The 20,190-nt window shown below is 36.3% G+C and overlaps 2 protein-coding genes across 2 annotated transcripts in view; one reads left to right on the forward strand and one right to left on the reverse strand.

Annotated features, from left to right (window-relative positions):
- Nucleotides 1-3,605: 3,605 nt before the first annotated feature.
- The window catches only part of LOC110460233 (UPF0488 protein C8orf33 homolog), a 24,656-nt gene continuing 8,071 nt past the window's right edge, over nucleotides 3,606-20,190 (forward strand). The window contains exons 1-2 of the mRNA XM_021513036.1: nucleotides 3,606-3,689; nucleotides 6,684-6,771. Of these exons, the coding sequence (XP_021368711.1) occupies nucleotides 6,757-6,771 (15 nt within the window). The 5' untranslated portion in view covers nucleotides 3,606-3,689; nucleotides 6,684-6,756. The remainder of the gene's footprint in view (nucleotides 3,690-6,683; nucleotides 6,772-20,190) is intronic.
- LOC110460232 overlaps nucleotides 8,423-20,190 on the reverse strand; it is a 17,154-nt gene continuing 5,386 nt past the window's right edge. The window contains exons 6-17 of the mRNA XM_021513035.1: nucleotides 19,728-19,843; nucleotides 19,090-19,174; nucleotides 18,099-18,353; nucleotides 17,584-17,678; nucleotides 16,834-16,950; nucleotides 13,593-13,653; nucleotides 12,101-12,211; nucleotides 11,549-11,613; nucleotides 10,936-11,007; nucleotides 9,838-9,940; nucleotides 9,329-9,395; nucleotides 8,423-9,039 (exon numbers count right to left, since the gene is read on the reverse strand). Coding sequence (XP_021368710.1) covers nucleotides 8,885-9,039; nucleotides 9,329-9,395; nucleotides 9,838-9,940; nucleotides 10,936-11,007; nucleotides 11,549-11,613; nucleotides 12,101-12,211; nucleotides 13,593-13,653; nucleotides 16,834-16,950; nucleotides 17,584-17,678; nucleotides 18,099-18,353; nucleotides 19,090-19,174; nucleotides 19,728-19,843 — 1,302 coding nt within the window. The 3' untranslated portion in view covers nucleotides 8,423-8,884. The remainder of the gene's footprint in view (nucleotides 9,040-9,328; nucleotides 9,396-9,837; nucleotides 9,941-10,935; nucleotides 11,008-11,548; nucleotides 11,614-12,100; nucleotides 12,212-13,592; nucleotides 13,654-16,833; nucleotides 16,951-17,583; nucleotides 17,679-18,098; nucleotides 18,354-19,089; nucleotides 19,175-19,727; nucleotides 19,844-20,190) is intronic.

Raw genomic sequence — 20,190 nt, forward strand, 5'->3', positions numbered from 1 at the left:
TTTACTGGTATACAGTAGATGATAGATTGTATACACATACCATTATAAGTAGGTAGATCATCGTTGTGTCTACTTTATTCCTTTGTCTCTAGCTATGGGATAGTATACACTTATTGCCCAGGAAGTAGGGAGATATGAAGTTTGTTTCCCGAGGTAATTAATTCTGTTTCCCAGAGAGAAGGATCCCAGGAGAAATATGATTCAGTTAGTGAGATATACTTTAATATCTCCCTACTATCACAGCAATAAATCGTTTATTATACCAATACAGAAAAACAGTATAAAGAGAAAATACATCATTGAAAGGGCAATAACTCTGTACACACTATAGATGGGATTCCAAATTGGGGAACATAATGCGGGAGATTTAATGTTTTGTAAACTTATGCACATGATTCAAAAGATATGTTTTGTCTCCCAGTCTGATGATGTATTTAAATAAATCAAACACATCAGTACACTATAAAGGATAACATCGACAATGTACATCATTTACCTCAATGTAAAACTTTGAAACCCTATTTACTCAGTTTTATGTTTAAAAGCATCTTGATTGATACATTTGTTTCCTAATAATGATATGAACTGGGGAAAAAAGAACTGTACAAAAACATGCATGAAAAAAATAAAAAGGTCATAAAAGATGTTTCTGTTGTTTTGTATTTATTATAGATATAGTATTGTGAAGTCTCCCTTTCATCATTTCACAGTCACCAGTTTTTGGTGAGGGATCACTCATAATTCTGATATAACAGTAAAGAAAATAAAAACATGAGTTGAGGTTCACTGTTATTACCCTCAGCCAATAAAAAGTTATGGTTTTGGACAAGCTTTACACAATTTTGACCCATTGACTTCTTGCAACAAAAGATGAGCATACTGTAACACACTCACATGTGACGGCACCTATTAAATTTTGTAGTTGATGAATTTACCAAAAATGAATTACACTGCTCCATACAGCTGTTTCGTACCTGAAGGACTCATCCGGAATGACTTCGACCCTTTTGATATGGCCCTAGATAATTATGTTATGCGACGCTCCTTCTGGTAATGATGGGCACTTCTATAAAGTTTCATAAGAAAATATTATAGCAATCAAAAGTTATCCTCCTTAAAAACATAACGAAGATTTGACCTTTTATCCCTTGCTATGACCTTGACATTTATGTTACGAACACGTTGCTTTTTGAAAGAAATCAGAAATTATGGTATGTAAAAAACATTCCGATCTTTGACCACTATCATCGTTCGAATTCCTGGGCAGGGCACCAACAAAACACCCATGTGTTGTGGAACAATGTAGACTTAGAATTTTATTCACTTCGCATTGTGGCCATGACAGTGAGTCGGAGACCATACCCCTATCCTGGCGTTGGCTCCCTCTGCAAGATCTCACAGAGAGTACATGTAGTTCTAAAGCACACCAAGTGCTGTACGCGAGTCATCCCTGCATGACCCTCCGGCCGAGGCCTTCATCCCTGGCCTCCCTCTCCAGAGGCTCACATTCTCGAACCTCGAATTTCCGTCTCTCAACTCTAGACTCCCAACTCCCTTTAAAATTCTCCCCAAGTACTTTTAACAATTTATACAACGTTAACTATTCAAGAGTAGGTAACACCTTTTGTGCATATGTAATGAGGCACGAGAAGCAATTAACTGAATCTAACTACTAAGCAGACTTTCCTCTTCCAAAATAATAATACTAGATGTACCGTACGGATATGACGGTTATATTTTTTACCCTTTTTGTTTTGGGAGTTCTCACTCTCGTTCCTATGTCATCCATGATAGCCGTTTAGCAAGTTATCTACAATTCAACAGCCCCTCTGTCAGTCAATGCACGATGTTACCCAAATCGTTAAATTTGACCTCGGATGAACTTTTGACCAAAGTGCTGCTCTCTACTGATACCCAATATCTTACATGTTATAAGATGGTTCCATTCTTTTTTATTTATTACCTGATTTACAGCCAATTTTATTACAAGAAACGGGATTGAGACAGATCCAAATGAAGGAAAATGACAAAAACTGAACAAAAATCTTACAATACCCATCGAAAACCATAAAATTCAAGAGTATTGCAGAAACTATACATATTAATATACTATTGGCTTTATACGTCTGTGAGTATTGTAAACAATACTTGTAGCATAAATCTACAATTCAGAGAAAAGCCTTAAGTGCCTGTCGGCATCCTCATCTCACTATTGCATTAAACCATCGAAGTCGTGGAAACCTTCGTAATCAAAACTCTATAGTGTAAATAGACCTGTTACATTTACAGCCATACTTTCCTTCCGAAGTAATTACTGTTCCTATTACATGAACGTTTCATTTTCTTTATACTCTACTAGATAGAACAGATGGTATGTGACGAAGTCTCTAAAGACGGCCATTTTATATGAAATATTCACGTTTAGAAAAGTTATGACAGAAATTTAAAAGTACTTAAAAGTTCTTTAAAACGGGAGAAACACATCTGACATAGATTCAGTGAGACTACAAGTTTCCTCCATACATGTATATAATTGATATATTGTGTGGCTTTAGAAAAATATTTTTGTGTTTGTCCTAAACCTTATGAAGACATGTACACCCCCGAATCTGGAGAGCTCGGACTTAGCATGGTTATCAGCTTGTCTGATATAGAGAAATAGGAGTTTGACGAACTTTTAAAGCAAAACACAGTCACTGATATAAGGACTGATGAACGGCATTTTTGTTCAATTTCATACCGGCATGAACATTGAAAAAAATGCCGTTCAATCCTTTAATTATATTTACATTCCGATTTTCAAGCTATTATTGAACTAAATATATAAACATGTATTCCTTTACTTCAAAGTGTCTTATGTCGTCAGTGCAAACGAGATTCCTTGAGCATCCTAACGTCACCAAAATGTTTGCGTACTTGTTCGGAGGTCTCATATTATTCGAGGCGGGAGGAGAAACTTCAAAATGACGCTGATCATAGCTCTATGATCAAATTCAGTTGGCATTCATGTAGGCTTTGAATGCCATGGACCGATTGTTGACGTCATCATTATTATGACGTCATAATTGTTACGTTGGATACCACTGACCCTCCGTGGGCAATTGTTATTCTATTCAATGAAAAAGCATACACGATACTTAATTTTTTTGAACAATAAATGCTGATTGATAATAAGAGTAATTGATTTTTTTATGAGATGAATCGATTACAAAAATACAAGTATTGAACTGCTTTCAGTTGCCATTCATAGGCAATATGAATGCTAAATGGACAAAGGCAAATTCATTGAAGTGCATTATATTAGCAATTAGTTTGTTTTCCCGATATCATTATTTCTTAAAATTCATGTAGACTTCCCTTCTTTTAACTGTTCAAAATATCCTATATCTGTTCTACATGGGGGATCTTAGCTACATCAAGAAACCTTACCTACAAGCGAAATGTTTAAGGAAGATATCATAGTACCAAAGAAATACTATGCGTACTGTATCGTTCTTATCAGGTAAAATACAGTGCCATGGCGATCTTTCTCCGGATTCTGTCCGTTCCATTTATTATAATAACTACATACGGAACACATCGAACACTACGTGCTGAACAAAGAAAACACCAACTGAGTTCCGAACATCAATTAAAAAAGGATATTATCAAGAAAGATAGACAGTTTAAAGGATAACCAGAATAGTAGGGTAAGTAACCGTCAACTGATCAACTCATTTGGATACAGAGACATTCGGATTATTCCCGGATATATATTACTCACATGACTTGTAGCAAGACACTCTGAAGTCCCACGTGTGGCCACGATCGATGATAATATTTATACAACACAGGGGCATGTTATCTGGTTATGAGCACTCTTTCTGTATTTGTTTGTTCATTTTTATTAAAAAGACGAATATTTCAGTAGTCAATAGAGATATAAAATAGTTAATTTAAAAAAATTAACAGTAAATTTTAGGAATATTTATTACAAATAATATCATCACAGGCCCCTGTGATCAGCAGGGTAAAGTAAATGCACGTGTCAATCACACAGCAATATAAACAATTACGACCTGCATCAAGTTGTTGCATTAAAAAAATTGGAAACATCCTTCAAAATGTCGCAAATAATGTATTTTATTTGTGTATTAAATTGATAGGTACAATTAATAGTAGACCAGGAATTTTAGTCTTTATATTTTTTTTTTTTTTTTTTTTTTTTTTAATTTTTNTATGTTGAAATAGATCACAGTCATCACCTGCCTGTAGATAAAAAGAGCCCTATTCTATATTAAGGTAGGACTCATTTTATACCACCCTCGTGAAACAGACATCCCGGCTCGTTCCCCACACACAAAAATTGCCCATTATGGCTGTGTGACATAAAAATTAGTTCTCTATTATGGACTCTATATCGCAGAAAAAAAGGGGACAACACCCTTTCTTTATATAATATTTGATTCCTTTGCTCAAAGGATGCTGCATAACAAATTTGGTTAAAATATGATCAACTGCTTGGTCTCGAAGAGTAGTCTTTCACAGACTTAATTACTCACATAACCTCATTTTGGGCCTTGCATGTGAGCCCCAATTTAAGCAGCTATTTAGCTCATTCGGTAAAGCGTAAGACTAGTTAGCCAGAGGTCTAAGGTTCGAATCCTGACAGAGGCATTGAAAAAATAATGACCTCTAGATCTGTTACATTGGCGCCCACGTACGTATAGGGACGCGGGAGATTTAATTGACAAAAAATACTCAGCAATACTTGCAATGGGATCGCTATGACCCCTGGAAAACTTGCGACTAGTTCCTTCCTGGAGGGAGAGTATGTCACCCTGACAAAATACTAGGCGCTTCCTACTGACTCGGCTTAGGGAGAAGTTCTCTTTAGTTGACATTCAGTAGAGCGCAAGACTAGTAAACCAGAGGTACCGGGTTTGACTCCTGGCAGAGGCATTGAATGTGCAGTCAAACCTCCATAAATCTAACATTGAACTGCATGGTGGCTTAAGGTCATTGGAGTGTATTGATAAACGGAAACAGGAAGTACATCCCTAGTTGAGAATCCAATGTAGGGAGACAGTATCACGATTTCCGCAAATTCTAATGTTTAATATTAAATTGACGAATATTGTATGTTTATTAATGACAGAACAGTGTGTTCTCTCAATATTAAAGTATTTCAAAGCAATCCAGGCATTGATTCAGGTGTTTTTTTATCAATGAGTCACATGTGTCCATTTTTTTCTTTACTTCAGGAAACCGGCTACCTATTTCACTACTGTGAAGTTTTTCAAGAACGATAACTCTTACCTGCAATTACTATGTGTATATATGGTTTTATTATAAAATGTCAATTTTTATATCGTGTATAGAGAATTAATTTTACACAATTTCAGCATTTATTAAATTGATATACATTAATGCAATACTTACATATGTCAGTACTTTTTGTTTTGACATTATTTTGTAAAAATATTGTGTCTTTCATTTTTTTTTCAAAATTCACTCCTTTTTACATAAATTTCCATTTAAAATCCTTAAAATTCTGACAACCTATATTCTTTTTGTGGCAGAAAATTTTCTTTACTTTAAAGCAATATAACTACAAAAATTTAAGAAATTCTACTGAGAAATGGTGACACAATCCTATTACCTTAATCCAGATTTCCCCCTTCTATGATGTTAACACTACTGATATTCCATTTATAAATCAAACTTTAAACTGGTGGCTTTACTATAGTAATAGTCCAGATTTCCCCCTTATATGATGTCAACACTATCGATATTCCATTTATAAATCAAACTGTTATGAGTAGAATTTCTCGTTGTTTTGAACATCAGTCAAGGCCCAAATGTTAGGAAAACATTAACAATTACAGCTAATAATTTAAAGTACACCTGAAAACATTGATTGGTCCAGAGGATCTTGGGATCATTATAATACCTAAACATGCAAACTTTAGTGTATATAAATACATGAAACATATCTTTCTATTTACACTGAATCTAATATTTATAGATTTCAAAATTAATTTCTTGCCTTGTGTTCCGTCTCTTAACAAACATGATCTCAAACATGTTTGATGTTCAACATTCTCAAAGGTCAATCTCAATGTTTCCAATTTTTCCTGATGGTACTGCTAAGTTCAAAACACAGAGGTTTGACTGTAGGTGTATATGCTTGAGGACTAATTATGACTTATCATACATTGTATATGGAGCCCAGTTTATGACCCAGAGAAAACAGATTTTTTTCCCCCATTGCATCAAGATAGAACCCCTGGTCCTTATTAATACAGATAATTTCCCAGTACATCCAGATAAAAATTCTGGTAATAATTTGGAAATTGGACAGATTTCTTTGAAGCACATTCAGATGTATCATTTAATCAAATGAACATCTTAGGTGACTTCATCAAATGGATAAATAAAATTATGCCAATGATGGTCCAGTAATGTGTAGATAATGTGGTGTTAATGCTTAAATTGACGATAAGGATGTGACATCAGTGATGAAGTGAATGAAGATAAGATAATGAAACTACGATGATGTGACCATGACGACGATGATGTTGACAACAGTGATTGATACACATAGATTTTTGTCTGATGATACTGCTTTATTTCTTCTCTTTTATATGCAAATAAATCACATTTGTCTGAGATCCTTTAATAGAATACAATTATTGTTTCAGCTTTTCAGACTTGATATATTACTCTGAAGAGATCCTCTGATTGAACTGAAGGGATATTTCAACTTCCAGCAGAATGACCGACCAAACGGTATTGGTATAATCCACTTATTTATCTCAAGGACAGCCAGTTAGGTATTGGTACAATTGATCTTATCTTTGTTCGGAATTTGTTCCAAATTGGATTGGTTGATAAATTGAATTTTTAAAGAAAGAAAAAAGTTCTGGAAAAGTGGTATCCATTAAATTTACAAGGTGCATACAAATGTACTTTAACTATCTAACCTGTACCTCTATACAAACTTACTGCAGCATGTAACTTCTTGTCTAAATAGCTTTGCATTGTAAATTATTTTATGAAGGTTACTTTAGATTTTGTTTATTTACGCTGTCACCAGAACTTTAAATGTCTGTATATATATATATATCTCTGTCCAGGGGGCAGCTCCTGTACTATTTCACAGAAGATTACCAAATTTGGTATTTAAGTATATAGAAAACAGGTCAGTGATCATGAGGTCACTGTGAACTCTGACATGTACAGTATCTGTTTTTGAAAAAAAAAAATCAAAGCTAAGCTTCCATACTTAAAGGGGCTGGTCAGGGAAAATGTTTAAAATACCTTCTTATGAAATATACCGATTCAAGTTTTGCTGAAATTCACTCCATAGAGTAAAAAATATAATTATATTAAAGAAATCCTAAATCGTCACCCGACAGTCTAAAACTCTCAATTAACCCAGATCAGTGATGTAATTTTACCGAACGCGCGTCATCAACAAGGCCAAATGTAAACATCGCTGCGAAAGAAAAAGATGCATGCAAAAGTCATGACAGGCACGAGGTATCAATACCGTTATATATAACAACAACATATAGGTAGGAATACTACACTTGCATCATCCATGACCTTTGAAAACATTTATTTACGTATAGTAATGCTGTCTTGTCCGCTAGTTGAGTCCGACATGGCTGATAGACGGCATGCTTTTGTTGTTATAATCACTGCCTCACTTTCGAAACAACCACGTGACATATATAAATAGATCTGCGCTAAATTTACGCGGGGCTTCCCCAAGATTTCAGTGGTCAAAATTGGACAATGCAAGCAGAACTCGACCATCATATTGCCGTGGTATAACTTTTGGAAGGCCAGAGAACGCATTTTGACCCATTTATTTTGTATTTTTTCCCCGACCAGCCCCTTTAACTTATAGGAGCACCGTATCTGGTTCAGGATATTCATCGTAGATACTATTGACCTCTGTCATAGTAAAAGGCTTCTCTCTCACACTTTGGCTTACCTTTGTACTACATGTATCTTACTTTGGTATGTAAGTACATTTTGGAACTTTATGCCTATGTATGCTAAAAGTAGGTCACTGTGATCTATATTTTTTTTAAAGTTGGTTTCAAACCAAACTTCTATACCATAACATGTGGGAGCATCAAACTTGGTACAGAGACACATTTGAGTATAGTGAAGTGTCACATACTAAAAGTAGGTCACCATTACCTCTATATGACCTTTCGCTACTATCATAGAAATGGGCTTGTTCACGCATAACTTCTTTACAACACCTATAAGCATCATTTAGAAAAAATATGTTCTTGTTTCGTTAATCCAGAAGTTGCAGAAGTTCAGACTTATTTTGGACGATATCAAGATGAATCAGATAACACTACAGTATATGAGTGACAAAAATAATTATCAAGTAACAAAACCAAACAAAGGCAAAAAGAATAAAAGTAATGAAATTTTATTGTTGCTAAAATATAAACATGAAAAGACAGGTAATTATAAATTAATCAGGTTAACATTCCCCGATATATGACCTTTATATATACAAACAATAAAATAAGACTGATAATCAAGTATTTCAAATTCCAATTAACTTACCAACAATCTTGTTTCGACTAGTATATAAGTTTAACATTTTTGACCAAATTTTGAACAGGCAAGTAGTAATTAAACACTATTTTGTGTAAAGAAGATGAATCCACTATATGGGCAAATATTACTACACAGCATATTACAGCATATTACTACACAGCATATTACTACATGCAAAGTAATTCCACTGTGAAGTGTCAAATGAACACAGGACTAAAAATTTGGCTTTTACCGATGAAGGATTAATTATAATATTTCACAGGGAAGGCATTTTCCAGTTTACAGTATGACCGACACTTATCATGTTTATTCAGTCAGACTCTTTTGAATTTTCCTCGTCCTCCACATTGTTGAGGTTTTTGGTGTCTTTGATGTATGCCGTGATCATGCCCTCCAGTACATTCAGCGGTACGGGCCCACATTGTAATATAGCCTCATGGAATTCACGAACGTCAAAAGCATCACCTGTAGTCAGACAAAGAATCTAAAGCAGATGTTTAAATTCACCTTGCGGTATTTAGTTTATGCATATATACATTTCATTGATGGAAAGCGGTTGTCATTTGGCATTGTATTTAAATGGACACTTAGAGGCATCAAAATAAACACAACAGTTTAATATTTACTATGAAGAAAAATCAGAACAAAACAAATTGTCAACAACAATATAGTTACATTACAAAAGGTTGAAGCAGCACACATTGTTCACCTAAAATTTTCAGATGATGTTCATGGGTCATTGTTACGTACGTACCTAGTTCCTTTTCTGCTCTCTTTCTCAGTTCTTTGATCTTGAGTTCACCTATCTTGTATGCACAGGCCTAGTAGAAACAGAAAGTAGACACTTAATAAGATTTAATTATACGTACAGTACCTAAAACAGGTACTTATCTTCAGTTTTGAAATATTATGCAAATGATTGTTACTTACTTTTTGTACACAATGTTTATCTTACAGTTTAAAATTACCTTAACTTTCTGATGATTGGTCAAATGTCTATGAAAATACCATATCTACAATTTTGTATATTGAATTCAGCATTGTGTATCTTCAACTAAACATTAAAATAAAATCACAATTTAGCTGTATTTTAGCAAGTTAGCATATCATTTTTTCAGCATTATAAGATATTTCACATCCTAGCTTCCCTGTTCAGTATGTTTCAACTTTACCATAAATTGCTTCATTCTTTCTGCATCCTCCACTTTTCTTATCCTGAACACCCCATTACCACAAGCCTACTGATAAATTCAACATTCTTACCTGTCCGGGCCAAGTGACGTAGCGTTTGGACTCACTGTCAGCGAACCATTCATGCATGAATGCTCTTTCGATTAAGTATTTTTTGGTACTCTCTAAAGACCACCTACAACAGAATAACTATATGAATATGAAACTGTCAAATCAGGATTACTGTACACAAAATATGAAATTCTATTTATAGCAGTGGTGACCTTCACCTTCACCTAACTATCATCTGTCTATAGTGATCACCACCTGTCTCTAGATACCAGTGTCTTTCAATTAAGCATTGAACTGTTTTTGTATGGTATTTATGATCTATTTGAATGACACAGCTTTGCAAGCAAACAACATAATGTGCACTAAGAATCCAGACGTGAATTATTTATTTGATGATTGTATTGGAATCTGACTACAGTCGGTAGTTTCTATAACAGCCTCGTTATTTAACATGTCGTCAGAAACTGAGGAAACCGTGGCTGCGAGACACGTGAAACTGATAGCGTTTGAAGTGAGTGATCTTGTGACGGAGGACAAGGGTTTGTTACAAATGTCTGAAATGTTTATGTGTGCTGTGACTCATATTAGTAGGTCTGTAACATATGTGTCAGTAGGTCTATAGAATATGTGTATTTCAGACATTTGTAACGAACCCCTGTTGATCAGTGCAGTGTAACAGACGATATTTCTGATAAATTGCATGAGCGTTTAAATTGTTACCATTGCCGGCATTGGTGATTTCAACGGATGTGCATTTTGTACGATATTACAGACCTTGCATGGTCTTGTTTTTGTTGTAATAAAAGTTTTTTTTATTTCATTTTTTATTTTGCACAAAAATTTACAATGACATTGTCAAGTCTCACAATGCCCAGCGATATTTCAGCAGCCGTCGTGTATATTTATATTGGATATTGTAGTTCCGGTCAGTGTTGTTTTAATACGCTAAGAATTGTGTCTCGGGCTGCATAGTGATTAAATTCCCATCAACGACACAGCTTTCAAAGAGGCTATATAGTGACCATGCCATGCAAATGTAAATATACCTCTTTGCTTTCATCATTGTCAGACTGATTAAAAGGCAGGTAAGACTTTATCACAATTAAGAAGTTGACATACCCCATTGCATGTAGGCCAGTATCCACCACCAGACGTGCCGCCCGCAGGATTTCAAACGTGTATCTGCCAAAACTGTATACAAATGTACAAAGTAACAAGGATGAGTGGGTGGCGATCCTTGGAGTAGAAATGGGTGGACTCAACTCATTCACCCCTGAAGACACATTTGAACTCTTCCAATTCAAATGTTGGAATAGTTCATTATGAGGTTTCAGGGGTGAAGGAGTTAATATAGGAATAAGTTTCATCTTTCTCAAAGTTTTCATTCATCATTCATAGCAGTGATACTCATTGCAGAGAGGAAACGGGCATAAACTAAATTGTCACAGGGACAAAAGTCATGACTGATGGTAAAGTTGGCATATTAAAGTTAAACTATGGGGAAGATTTCTTGTCATTTGTTTTAAGAGCAGTGTTATTTTCACAATTTCAGTGGTAAGATGAACCATGAATTCTACACAAATCTGAACATACAATCTTAAAAATTCCAAACCCACCACTGTGAATTAGAATTTTCCAAATAAATGTGAAAAACCAATAGAAGCAGCATATAGTATTTAATATTGTTGATTGAGGCACAGATGAAAGCCTGTTTGTGATGGGTAATACTTACAGTTCATAATTTGTGCTGTATAGTCCTAGCTCCTCTCCCAGTGACTCGCAGTAAAGTCCCCAGCCCTGTGGACAAACATCAGTACAAAATGATAACCAACAAGATTGTTAATTCATCTGATATAACAAATGAAAAATTAATGTGTCTTTGGTATAATTGAACAGCTTGAATTGCTTAAAACTGAATGTGGTGGTATAAAGTAGCCAATACTTCATTCAATACACAAATCTGTCTCAAAGTGAATTGTGGGTTGCAAAGATGATTTTGAATACGACATAATTCTGTCTCCAAACATGCTGACTGGGTACTGGGAGGACTGCATTAGAGGTGGCTGAATTGCGAGAAAAAGTAATGAAAGTATTTCAGTATGAATGGAGATATATTTTCTGTTTAAGTTGTTTCAGATCATATAAAAACACAGCAGCCACTGCCCTCAATGGAGACTAATATAATAGTTAATACACAAATTACGAAGAATTTGTAACCTTATTTTATATGAAATAGATGACAATGTCTGCAATCTGGAAATGCATGATGTTCATGATAAGTTACCTCCATGTAAGCGGTGTGGAGGGAGAATCTGGTGGGTGCCCGGGAATACTTCATGTCCTCTATGTACTGACGGAAGGCTGGCATTCCCTTCTGCTGTATGGCGTACATACTCTGTAAGGCAACAGGGTCCATACATTGTAACAAACAGTATACTAGTATACAGAAACTGATATCTCAAACAAGAGGCCTAAGAGACCTGTACTACTCAACTAGCTGTTACAAAATGGTTGTACACAAATATAAAATTTATTAAAGCTGTAATTGTTAAACAAAGACGTTTTATACCAGATTAATTAACAACATATCCCAGAGTGATCTCGGTGCTCACCATAGTACCATCTTTATTAGTTCTAAGTCAGTTTGATATTTTCTCTTCTTTTCTCTTATCTGTTTAATTGACTCATGTAAACAGTAAATGCACCTTGAGGTAAATTTTTATCTAAACTTAATACTGATGTGTATGAAAGCCAACCTTCAAAGTGAGTTTGTCATTTCACATATTTACTAGTACAGTACTAGATGTGAAAGAAATACAACTGATCATTACAATATCAGAAAGATCTGTTAAGTTCTTTCTGCAGCCATCTTGTTTTTATGATCACTCTCAAAATGAAACATGCACAACTAAGGACCAAAGGCAGCCTGCATTTGATGGCCACCTGTCAATTGATTTGTTCAATCCTTCAGTCTCAAATGAAACATGCACAACAAGAGACCAAGGGGAACCTTCAAATTTGAGAAAGATCCCTCTAGTACATTCACTGTCAATCTCCAAGATGGCTGCCTGCTGGCCATTTTGTTTATCTGGTCAGTCTCAAAAGTAAACATGCACAAAAAGAGACCAATGGCAACCTACATATCAAGTTTGAGAAAGATCCCTCCTGCACTTTCTGAGAAAAAGTGATAACAATGCAAGAATTGTTTAAGGACGGACGACAGACGACGGACAACTTACAAGAGGCAATTTGAATAGCCCGCCATCAAGTGACGATGGGTGAAAAAATGTCCAGCTGTATATCAACAAAAAGGGTTTTTATTTTACCTTACAATTTTATACCTTAGGGGAGGGGATCAAAGGAGCTTAAAATGTATGTCTGAGAGAGAGAGAGAGAGAGACAGAGACAGAGACAGAGACAGACAGAGAGAGAGACAGAGAGATTTCTTAATGGCCAGAGTGAACAGGAAAAGTTGGATCACCATGATCTTTTACCCGAACGGCTTGAAAGTGATATGAAAATAGTGGGTGTATTTGATAGCAATGATTTGAAAGTAATATGTTTGTCATTTGCTAAAAACATGTATTAGATGTGATCCAAAGTGGAATGAAACTATCCACTGATTTCTTAATGAAAAAGTGTATATATAGTATTCAAAGCAGCAAAAAAAGAGTTTATGTATAGTGTAGCTCTTACAGGAACATGGGTAATAGTTAGGTCAAACATGGTACATGTACTAGTATTACAGTGCACTGAGATATAGCTCCAGTCCTTACCTGTAGGTGGTGCCCAGGCTCACCCTCATGGAGACTTAAAGCCATCAACTCATAAATTGGCCTAAAAGACAGATTAATCAAGGAGTAGACATATTTAATAAAAAAAAGAAAAAAATATTTAAATACATGTATGTGATTACGCATTTCAGATTGTAGTATATCTTCTCAGATAAACACCAGATTCAGGTGTACCTGGTAATACTTTTAACTTACATCTATTTCTCAGATAAACGTGAGATTTTAAGTGTGGTTATAACCACAATATATATAATTACCTGTATCTTGTAATTAGACTTTTTGGATACCTTGATTTACCTGTATCAGGTAATGATCACCAACTTATATCTGTGTCACTGATCTAGTAATATGATATAAACTTTACTTATTATACAACAATTATGAAACAAGTTATTAGAGCTTATATTGATCACTCTTGTCGAATGTAAGCACGCAGGAGGACTTAATGTGGGAGGAAACCAGATTACCTGGTTATACCAATACCCTTACGTGTCAGAGAAGTGGGAGGTGTTAACGTAACAGTTATGATACCCTTACGTGTCAGAGAAGTGGGAGGTGTTAACGTAACGGTTATGATACCCTTACGTGTCAGAGAAGTGGGAGGTGTTAACGTAACGGTTATGATACACTTACGTGTCAGAGAAGTGGGAGGTGTTAACGTAACGGTTATGATACACTTACGTGTCAGAGAAGTGGGAGGTGTTAACGTAACGGTTATGATACACTTACGTGTCAGAGAAGTGGGAGGTGTTAACGTAACGGTTATGATACACTTACGTGTCAGAGAAGTGGGAGGTGTTAACGTAACGGTTATGATACACTTACGTGTCAGAGAAGTGGGAGGTGTTAACGTAACGGTTATGATACACTTACGTGTCAGAGAAGTGGGAGGTGTTAACGTAACGGTTATGATACACTTACGTGTCAGAGAAGTGGGAGGTGTTAACGTAACGGTTATGATACACTTACGTGTCAGAGAAGTGGGAGGTGTTAACGTAACGGTTATGATACACTTACGTGTCAGAGAAGTGGGAGGTGTTAACGTAACGGTTATGATACACTTACGTGTCAGAGAAGTGGGAGGTGTTAACGTAACGGTTATGATACACTTACGTGTCAGAGAAGTGGGAGGTGTTAACGTAACGGTTATGATACACTTACGTGTCAGAGAAGTGGGAGGTGTTAACGTAACGGTTATGATACACTTACGTGTCAGAGAAGTGGGAGGTGTTAACGTAACGGTTATGATACACTTACGTGTCAGAGAAGTGGGAGGTGTTAACGTAACGGTTATGATACACTTACGTGTCAGAGAAGTGGGAGGTGTTAACGTAACGGTTATGATACACTTACGTGTCAGAGAAGTGGGAGGTGTTAACGTAACGGTTATGATACACTTACGTGTCAGAGAAGTGGGAGGTGTTAACGTAACGGTTATGATACACTTACGTGTCAGAGAAGTGGGAGGTGTTAACGTAACGGTTATGATACACTTACGTGTCAGAGAAGTGGGAGGTGTTAACGTAACGGTTATGATACACTTACGTGTCAGAGAAGTGGGAGGTGTTAACGTAACGGTTATGATACACTTACGTGTCAGAGAAGTGGGAGGTGTTAACGTAACGGTTATGATACACTTACGTGTCAGAGAAGTGGGAGGTGTTAACGTAACGGTTATGATACACTTACGTGTCAGAGAAGTGGGAGGTGTTAACGTAACGGTTATGATACACTTACGTGTCAGAGAAGTGGGAGGTGTTAACGTAACGGTTATGATACACTTACGTGTCAGAGAAGTGGGAGGTGTTAACGTAACGGTTATGATACACTTACGTGTCAGAGAAGTGGGAGGTGTTAACGTAACGGTTATGATACACTTACGTGTCAGAGAAGTGGGAGGTGTTAACGTAACGGTTATGATACACTTACGTGTCAGAGAAGTGGGAGGTGTTAACGTAACGGTTATGATACACTTACGTGTCAGAGAAGTGGGAGGTGTTAACGTAACGGTTATGATACACTTACGTGTCAGAGAAGTGGGAGGTGTTAACGTAACGGTTATGATACACTTACGTGTCAGAGAAGTGGGAGGTGTTAACGTAACGGTTATGATACACTTACGTGTCAGAGAAGTGGGAGGTGTTAACGTAACGGTTATGATACACTTACGTGTCAGAGAAGTGGGAGGTGTTAACGTAACGGTTATGATACACTTACGTGTCAGAGAAGTGGGAGGTGTTAACGTAACGGTTATGATACACTTACGTGTCAGAGAAGTGGGAGGTGTTAACGTAACGGTTATGATACACTTACGTGTCAGAGAAGTGGGAGGTGTTAACGTAACGGTTATGATACACTTACGTGTCAGAGAAGTGGGAGGTGTTAACGTAACGGTTATGATACACTTACGTGTCAGAGAAGTGGGAGGTGTTAACGTAACGGTTATGATACACTTACGTGTCAGAGAAGTGGGAGGTGTTAACGTAACGGTTATGATACACTTACGTGTCAGAGAAGTGGGAGGTGTTAACGTAACGGTTATGATACACTTACGTGTCAGAGAAGTGGGAGGTGTTAACGTAACGGTTATGATACACTTACGTGTCAGAGAAGTGGGAGGTGTTAACGTAACGGTTATGATACACTTACGTGTCAGAGAAGTGGGAGGTGTTAACGTAACGGTTATGATACACTTACGTGTCAGAGAAGTGGGAGGTGTTAACGTAACGGTTATGATACACTTACGTGTCAGAGAAGTGGGAGGTGTTAACGTAACGGTTATGATACACTTACGTGTCAGAGAAGTGGGAGGTGTTAACGTAACGGTTATGATACACTTACGTGTCAGAGAAGTGGGAGGTGTTAACGTAACGGTTATGATACACTTACGTGTCAGAGAAGTGGGAGGTGTTAACGTAACGGTTATGATACACTTACGTGTCAGAGAAGTGGGAGGTGTTAACGTAACGGTTATGATACACTTACGTGTCAGAGAAGTGGGAGGTGTTAACGTAACGGTTATGATACACTTACGTGTCAGAGAAGTGGGAGGTGTTAACGTAACGGTTATGATACACTTACGTGTCAGAGAAGTGGGAGGTGTTAACGTAACGGTTATGATACACTTACGTGTCAGAGAAGTGGGAGGTGTTAACGTAACGGTTATGATACACTTACGTGTCAGAGAAGTGGGAGGTGTTAACGTTCGTTATGATACACTTACGTGTCAGAGAAGTGGGAGGTGTTAACGTAATAGATTCCTGGTCTCGATCCATCGTTTGTACCAGCCATGTAGAACCCCACAGGTGCTGAGCTCATAGAGGCAGGAGCGGCTGTAATCCTGTTTAAAACATTCAACACTTCAATAATAGAGAAGTTGTGTTGTAAAGTTTAGCAGCTATGCAAGATTGAGACTCTGTTAGGAATGTAACAATACAAAATCTATCAAATTATTGATGTATTGTGTAAATAGTTGCCTCAGTAGAAATACATTGATAGTATACTTTATTATTTAACAGACATAATAAATCAATATAGGTGCAATAAGAATGAATATTTCTGATCAACCCATCTTCAAACTTTCCTCAATTTTTTTATCCATGAAGTTTAATTTTACATGAATTGACAGTTTTCTGATCAGAGTCAGATTTAATCTATTAATTTTCAAATAATTTTAACTTTTCATTTAAATTTTTAATAAAGAAAACAAGAAACATCAGCATTTGGCAAAACAGGTGTTGGCCAACTGTTAATGACGAGTTTGACCTTAGTAACAGGTTCAATTTTTATTTATGACCTTGACCTTTAATAAGTATCAGGGTCAATTGTTACCAATGACCTTGACCTTAGTACTGTAGTCATTGACTGGTTACTGAAGACCTTTATCGTTGTATTTAAGTCATGATATTTTAATTCAATGATATCAATATATGATGACCTTGACCTCTACAGATGCACTCATGATGTTACTTACTTCATATCAACATCGGGGATAGTTTTGAACAGCTTGGAGAGTTTGGGTCGGATTTTATTTGTACAGATATCTTTAATTCCAGCCAAAAGATCTTCCTGAATTAAAGATAAAGAATTGTAGCTGTTGTAAACATCAAAGATAGGTTACAGACCACAAACTATACTGCTACTTACAACGAAGAAATAAACACTACACAGCTCCAATCATGTTTGCTTGGTTAAAACTAATGGTAAAAATAATATTGAAATAAAACTTTCAAGTGATATATTTTCTGATATTCATTAATGTCCCTATAATTAGACTGCATTTATGGGTTTTATAGCCTGAATAAGCACAGACTTCTTAATGGGTTCACACTAAAACAAAATCTGTATCACAAGGAAATCTGTTGAACATATTTCATTGCATGTATATATTTATTTTCAGTAAACATTTTAATAATTGGGGCATGTTAATAAACAGCAAAATATTGCAGTCAATTTTAAATAAAGGATCATAATTTGCAAATGAATTACCTCAGTTTGATAGTATAACTCCTTGTTGTCTTTGGCATGTCTTAGGAAGCGTTGTATATTTGACCCCAGTCCTTCCTCTTTTGCTATTTGTTCCATGGCTTTTGTAATTCTTTCAACCTCTTGTAGACCAAGGTTGTGGACCTCTTGAGGTGTCAGATTTGTTGATGTATGGAACATTAGACACTGTTGGTAATATCTTTGGCCGTTAGGAAGGGTACAACACCCTATACTGGGTCTCGTCCTCCTCATATACACCTGCATATACAGGTAAACAAAATGTTAGACACGGTTGGTGGTAGTTATAGTAGTGTGGGAGGGTACAACACCCTATACTGAGTCTCGTCCTCCTCATACACACCTGTATATACAGGTAAACAAAATGTTAGACACTGCTGTGGTAGTTTTAGCAGTGAGGGAGGGTACAACACCCTATACTGGGTCTCGTCCTCCTCATATACACCTGCATATACAGGGGAACAAAATGTTAGACACTCCTGTGGTAGTTATAGTAGTGAGGGAGGGTACACCACCCTATACTGGGTCTCGTCCTCCTAATATACACCTGTATATACAGGGGAACAAAATGTTAGACACTCCTGTGGTAGTTATAGTAGTGAGGGAGGGTACAACACCCTATACTGGGTCTCGTCGTCCTCATACACACCTGTATATACAGGTGAACAAAATGTTAGACACTGCTGTGGTAGTTATAGTAGTGAGGGAGGGTACACCACCCTATACTGGGTCTCGTCCTCCTCATATACACCTGTATATACAGGGGAACAAAATGTTAGACACTGCTGTGGTAGTTATAGTAGTGAGGGAGGGTACAACACCCTATACTGGGTTTCGTCTTCCTAATATACACCTGTATATACAAGTAAACAAAATAGTATACAGCTCTGCAAGTAGTTACAGCAGTGAGGGAGTGTACAACACCTGTAGTTATCAACTTCTATATAAGGATAGCAACAAAAGTTAAATTACTTACAGACATAAGATAATCCCGAAGATCAATAAAAGCAGGGATGACAGTATCCTCTAGTACAGATATAGCTTCTTTCTCCAACTCGGCCCTAAAGATAAAATAAAAGTACATGCAATGTCTGAAATTTTTATTTTCACAGATTTTCCTCATCTTTTTGATGACCTAGTTACAGTTGAGTTTAGTAAGATCCTGCATGTGGATGATATGTACTATTGACTCTATCTGAAGGATTGATATTTCACTGTAGCTTAATTATATGTTTACAGTACTGTAAAAACTCGTGTAATTAACGCAGGTTTTATGTGTTGAAATTAAGTTTGAAGCAGATTACACAGCTATAAATACATTCAGGTTTGGGGGTTTTCTCAGAAAGATTGTCAATTTGCATGGTATATTAATACAATGTTAAGTGTTTAGAATTATTGCCCTTGCAACAGCTAAGGTCATATAAAGATGCTGATGGCAATATACATTACAAGTTGAAATGTCAAATCATATTAATACATCCATCTTTATAAAAAATTGACATAAGTTTCAAGAACATATTTTCAAATATCTAAATTTTGAAAAGGAAATGCAAAGGGATGTATTTAAGTAATCTGGTAGTAACCCAATGCTAATGATGTAAATCACTGGCTTACATTTCCTCTGGCGAAATACCATCCACTTCCTTTCTGAATGGCGACAAAAATGGTGATGCTTTCGGATCCAGCTTTCCATTGTTGGTTAGGGAGTTGATCTGGTCGGGCACTTCTCTCTAGGGAAAACAATTTGGTAATAAGTACAACAAGAGGCCCATGGGCCTTAACGCTCACCTGATATATTTATACAGAGAGTTGATTTCGTTTTTAACATGAACAGAAATATTATTCAAAGTGACAAAAAACAATAAAACCACCTTATTCAATATCAAGCATACAGATTTCAGACTAAAAAGGATTTGAAACTAGCACCTCTGATTCTAAACAAGGAAAATGAAGAAATTTTAGCACACTGACTCCCTTGAGCCCCACCCTACAGCCCTTGGGGGTAGGGCTGGCTCAAAATTTTCAAAGTATCAAACTGTCAACTCAAGGTTATAATTCCAATCAAGTTATTAACATG

Source organism: Mizuhopecten yessoensis, unplaced genomic scaffold, assembly GCF_002113885.1.
Source record: "Mizuhopecten yessoensis strain PY_sf001 unplaced genomic scaffold, ASM211388v2 scaffold10333, whole genome shotgun sequence".
Lineage (NCBI taxonomy): Eukaryota > Metazoa > Mollusca > Bivalvia > Pectinida > Pectinidae > Mizuhopecten > Mizuhopecten yessoensis.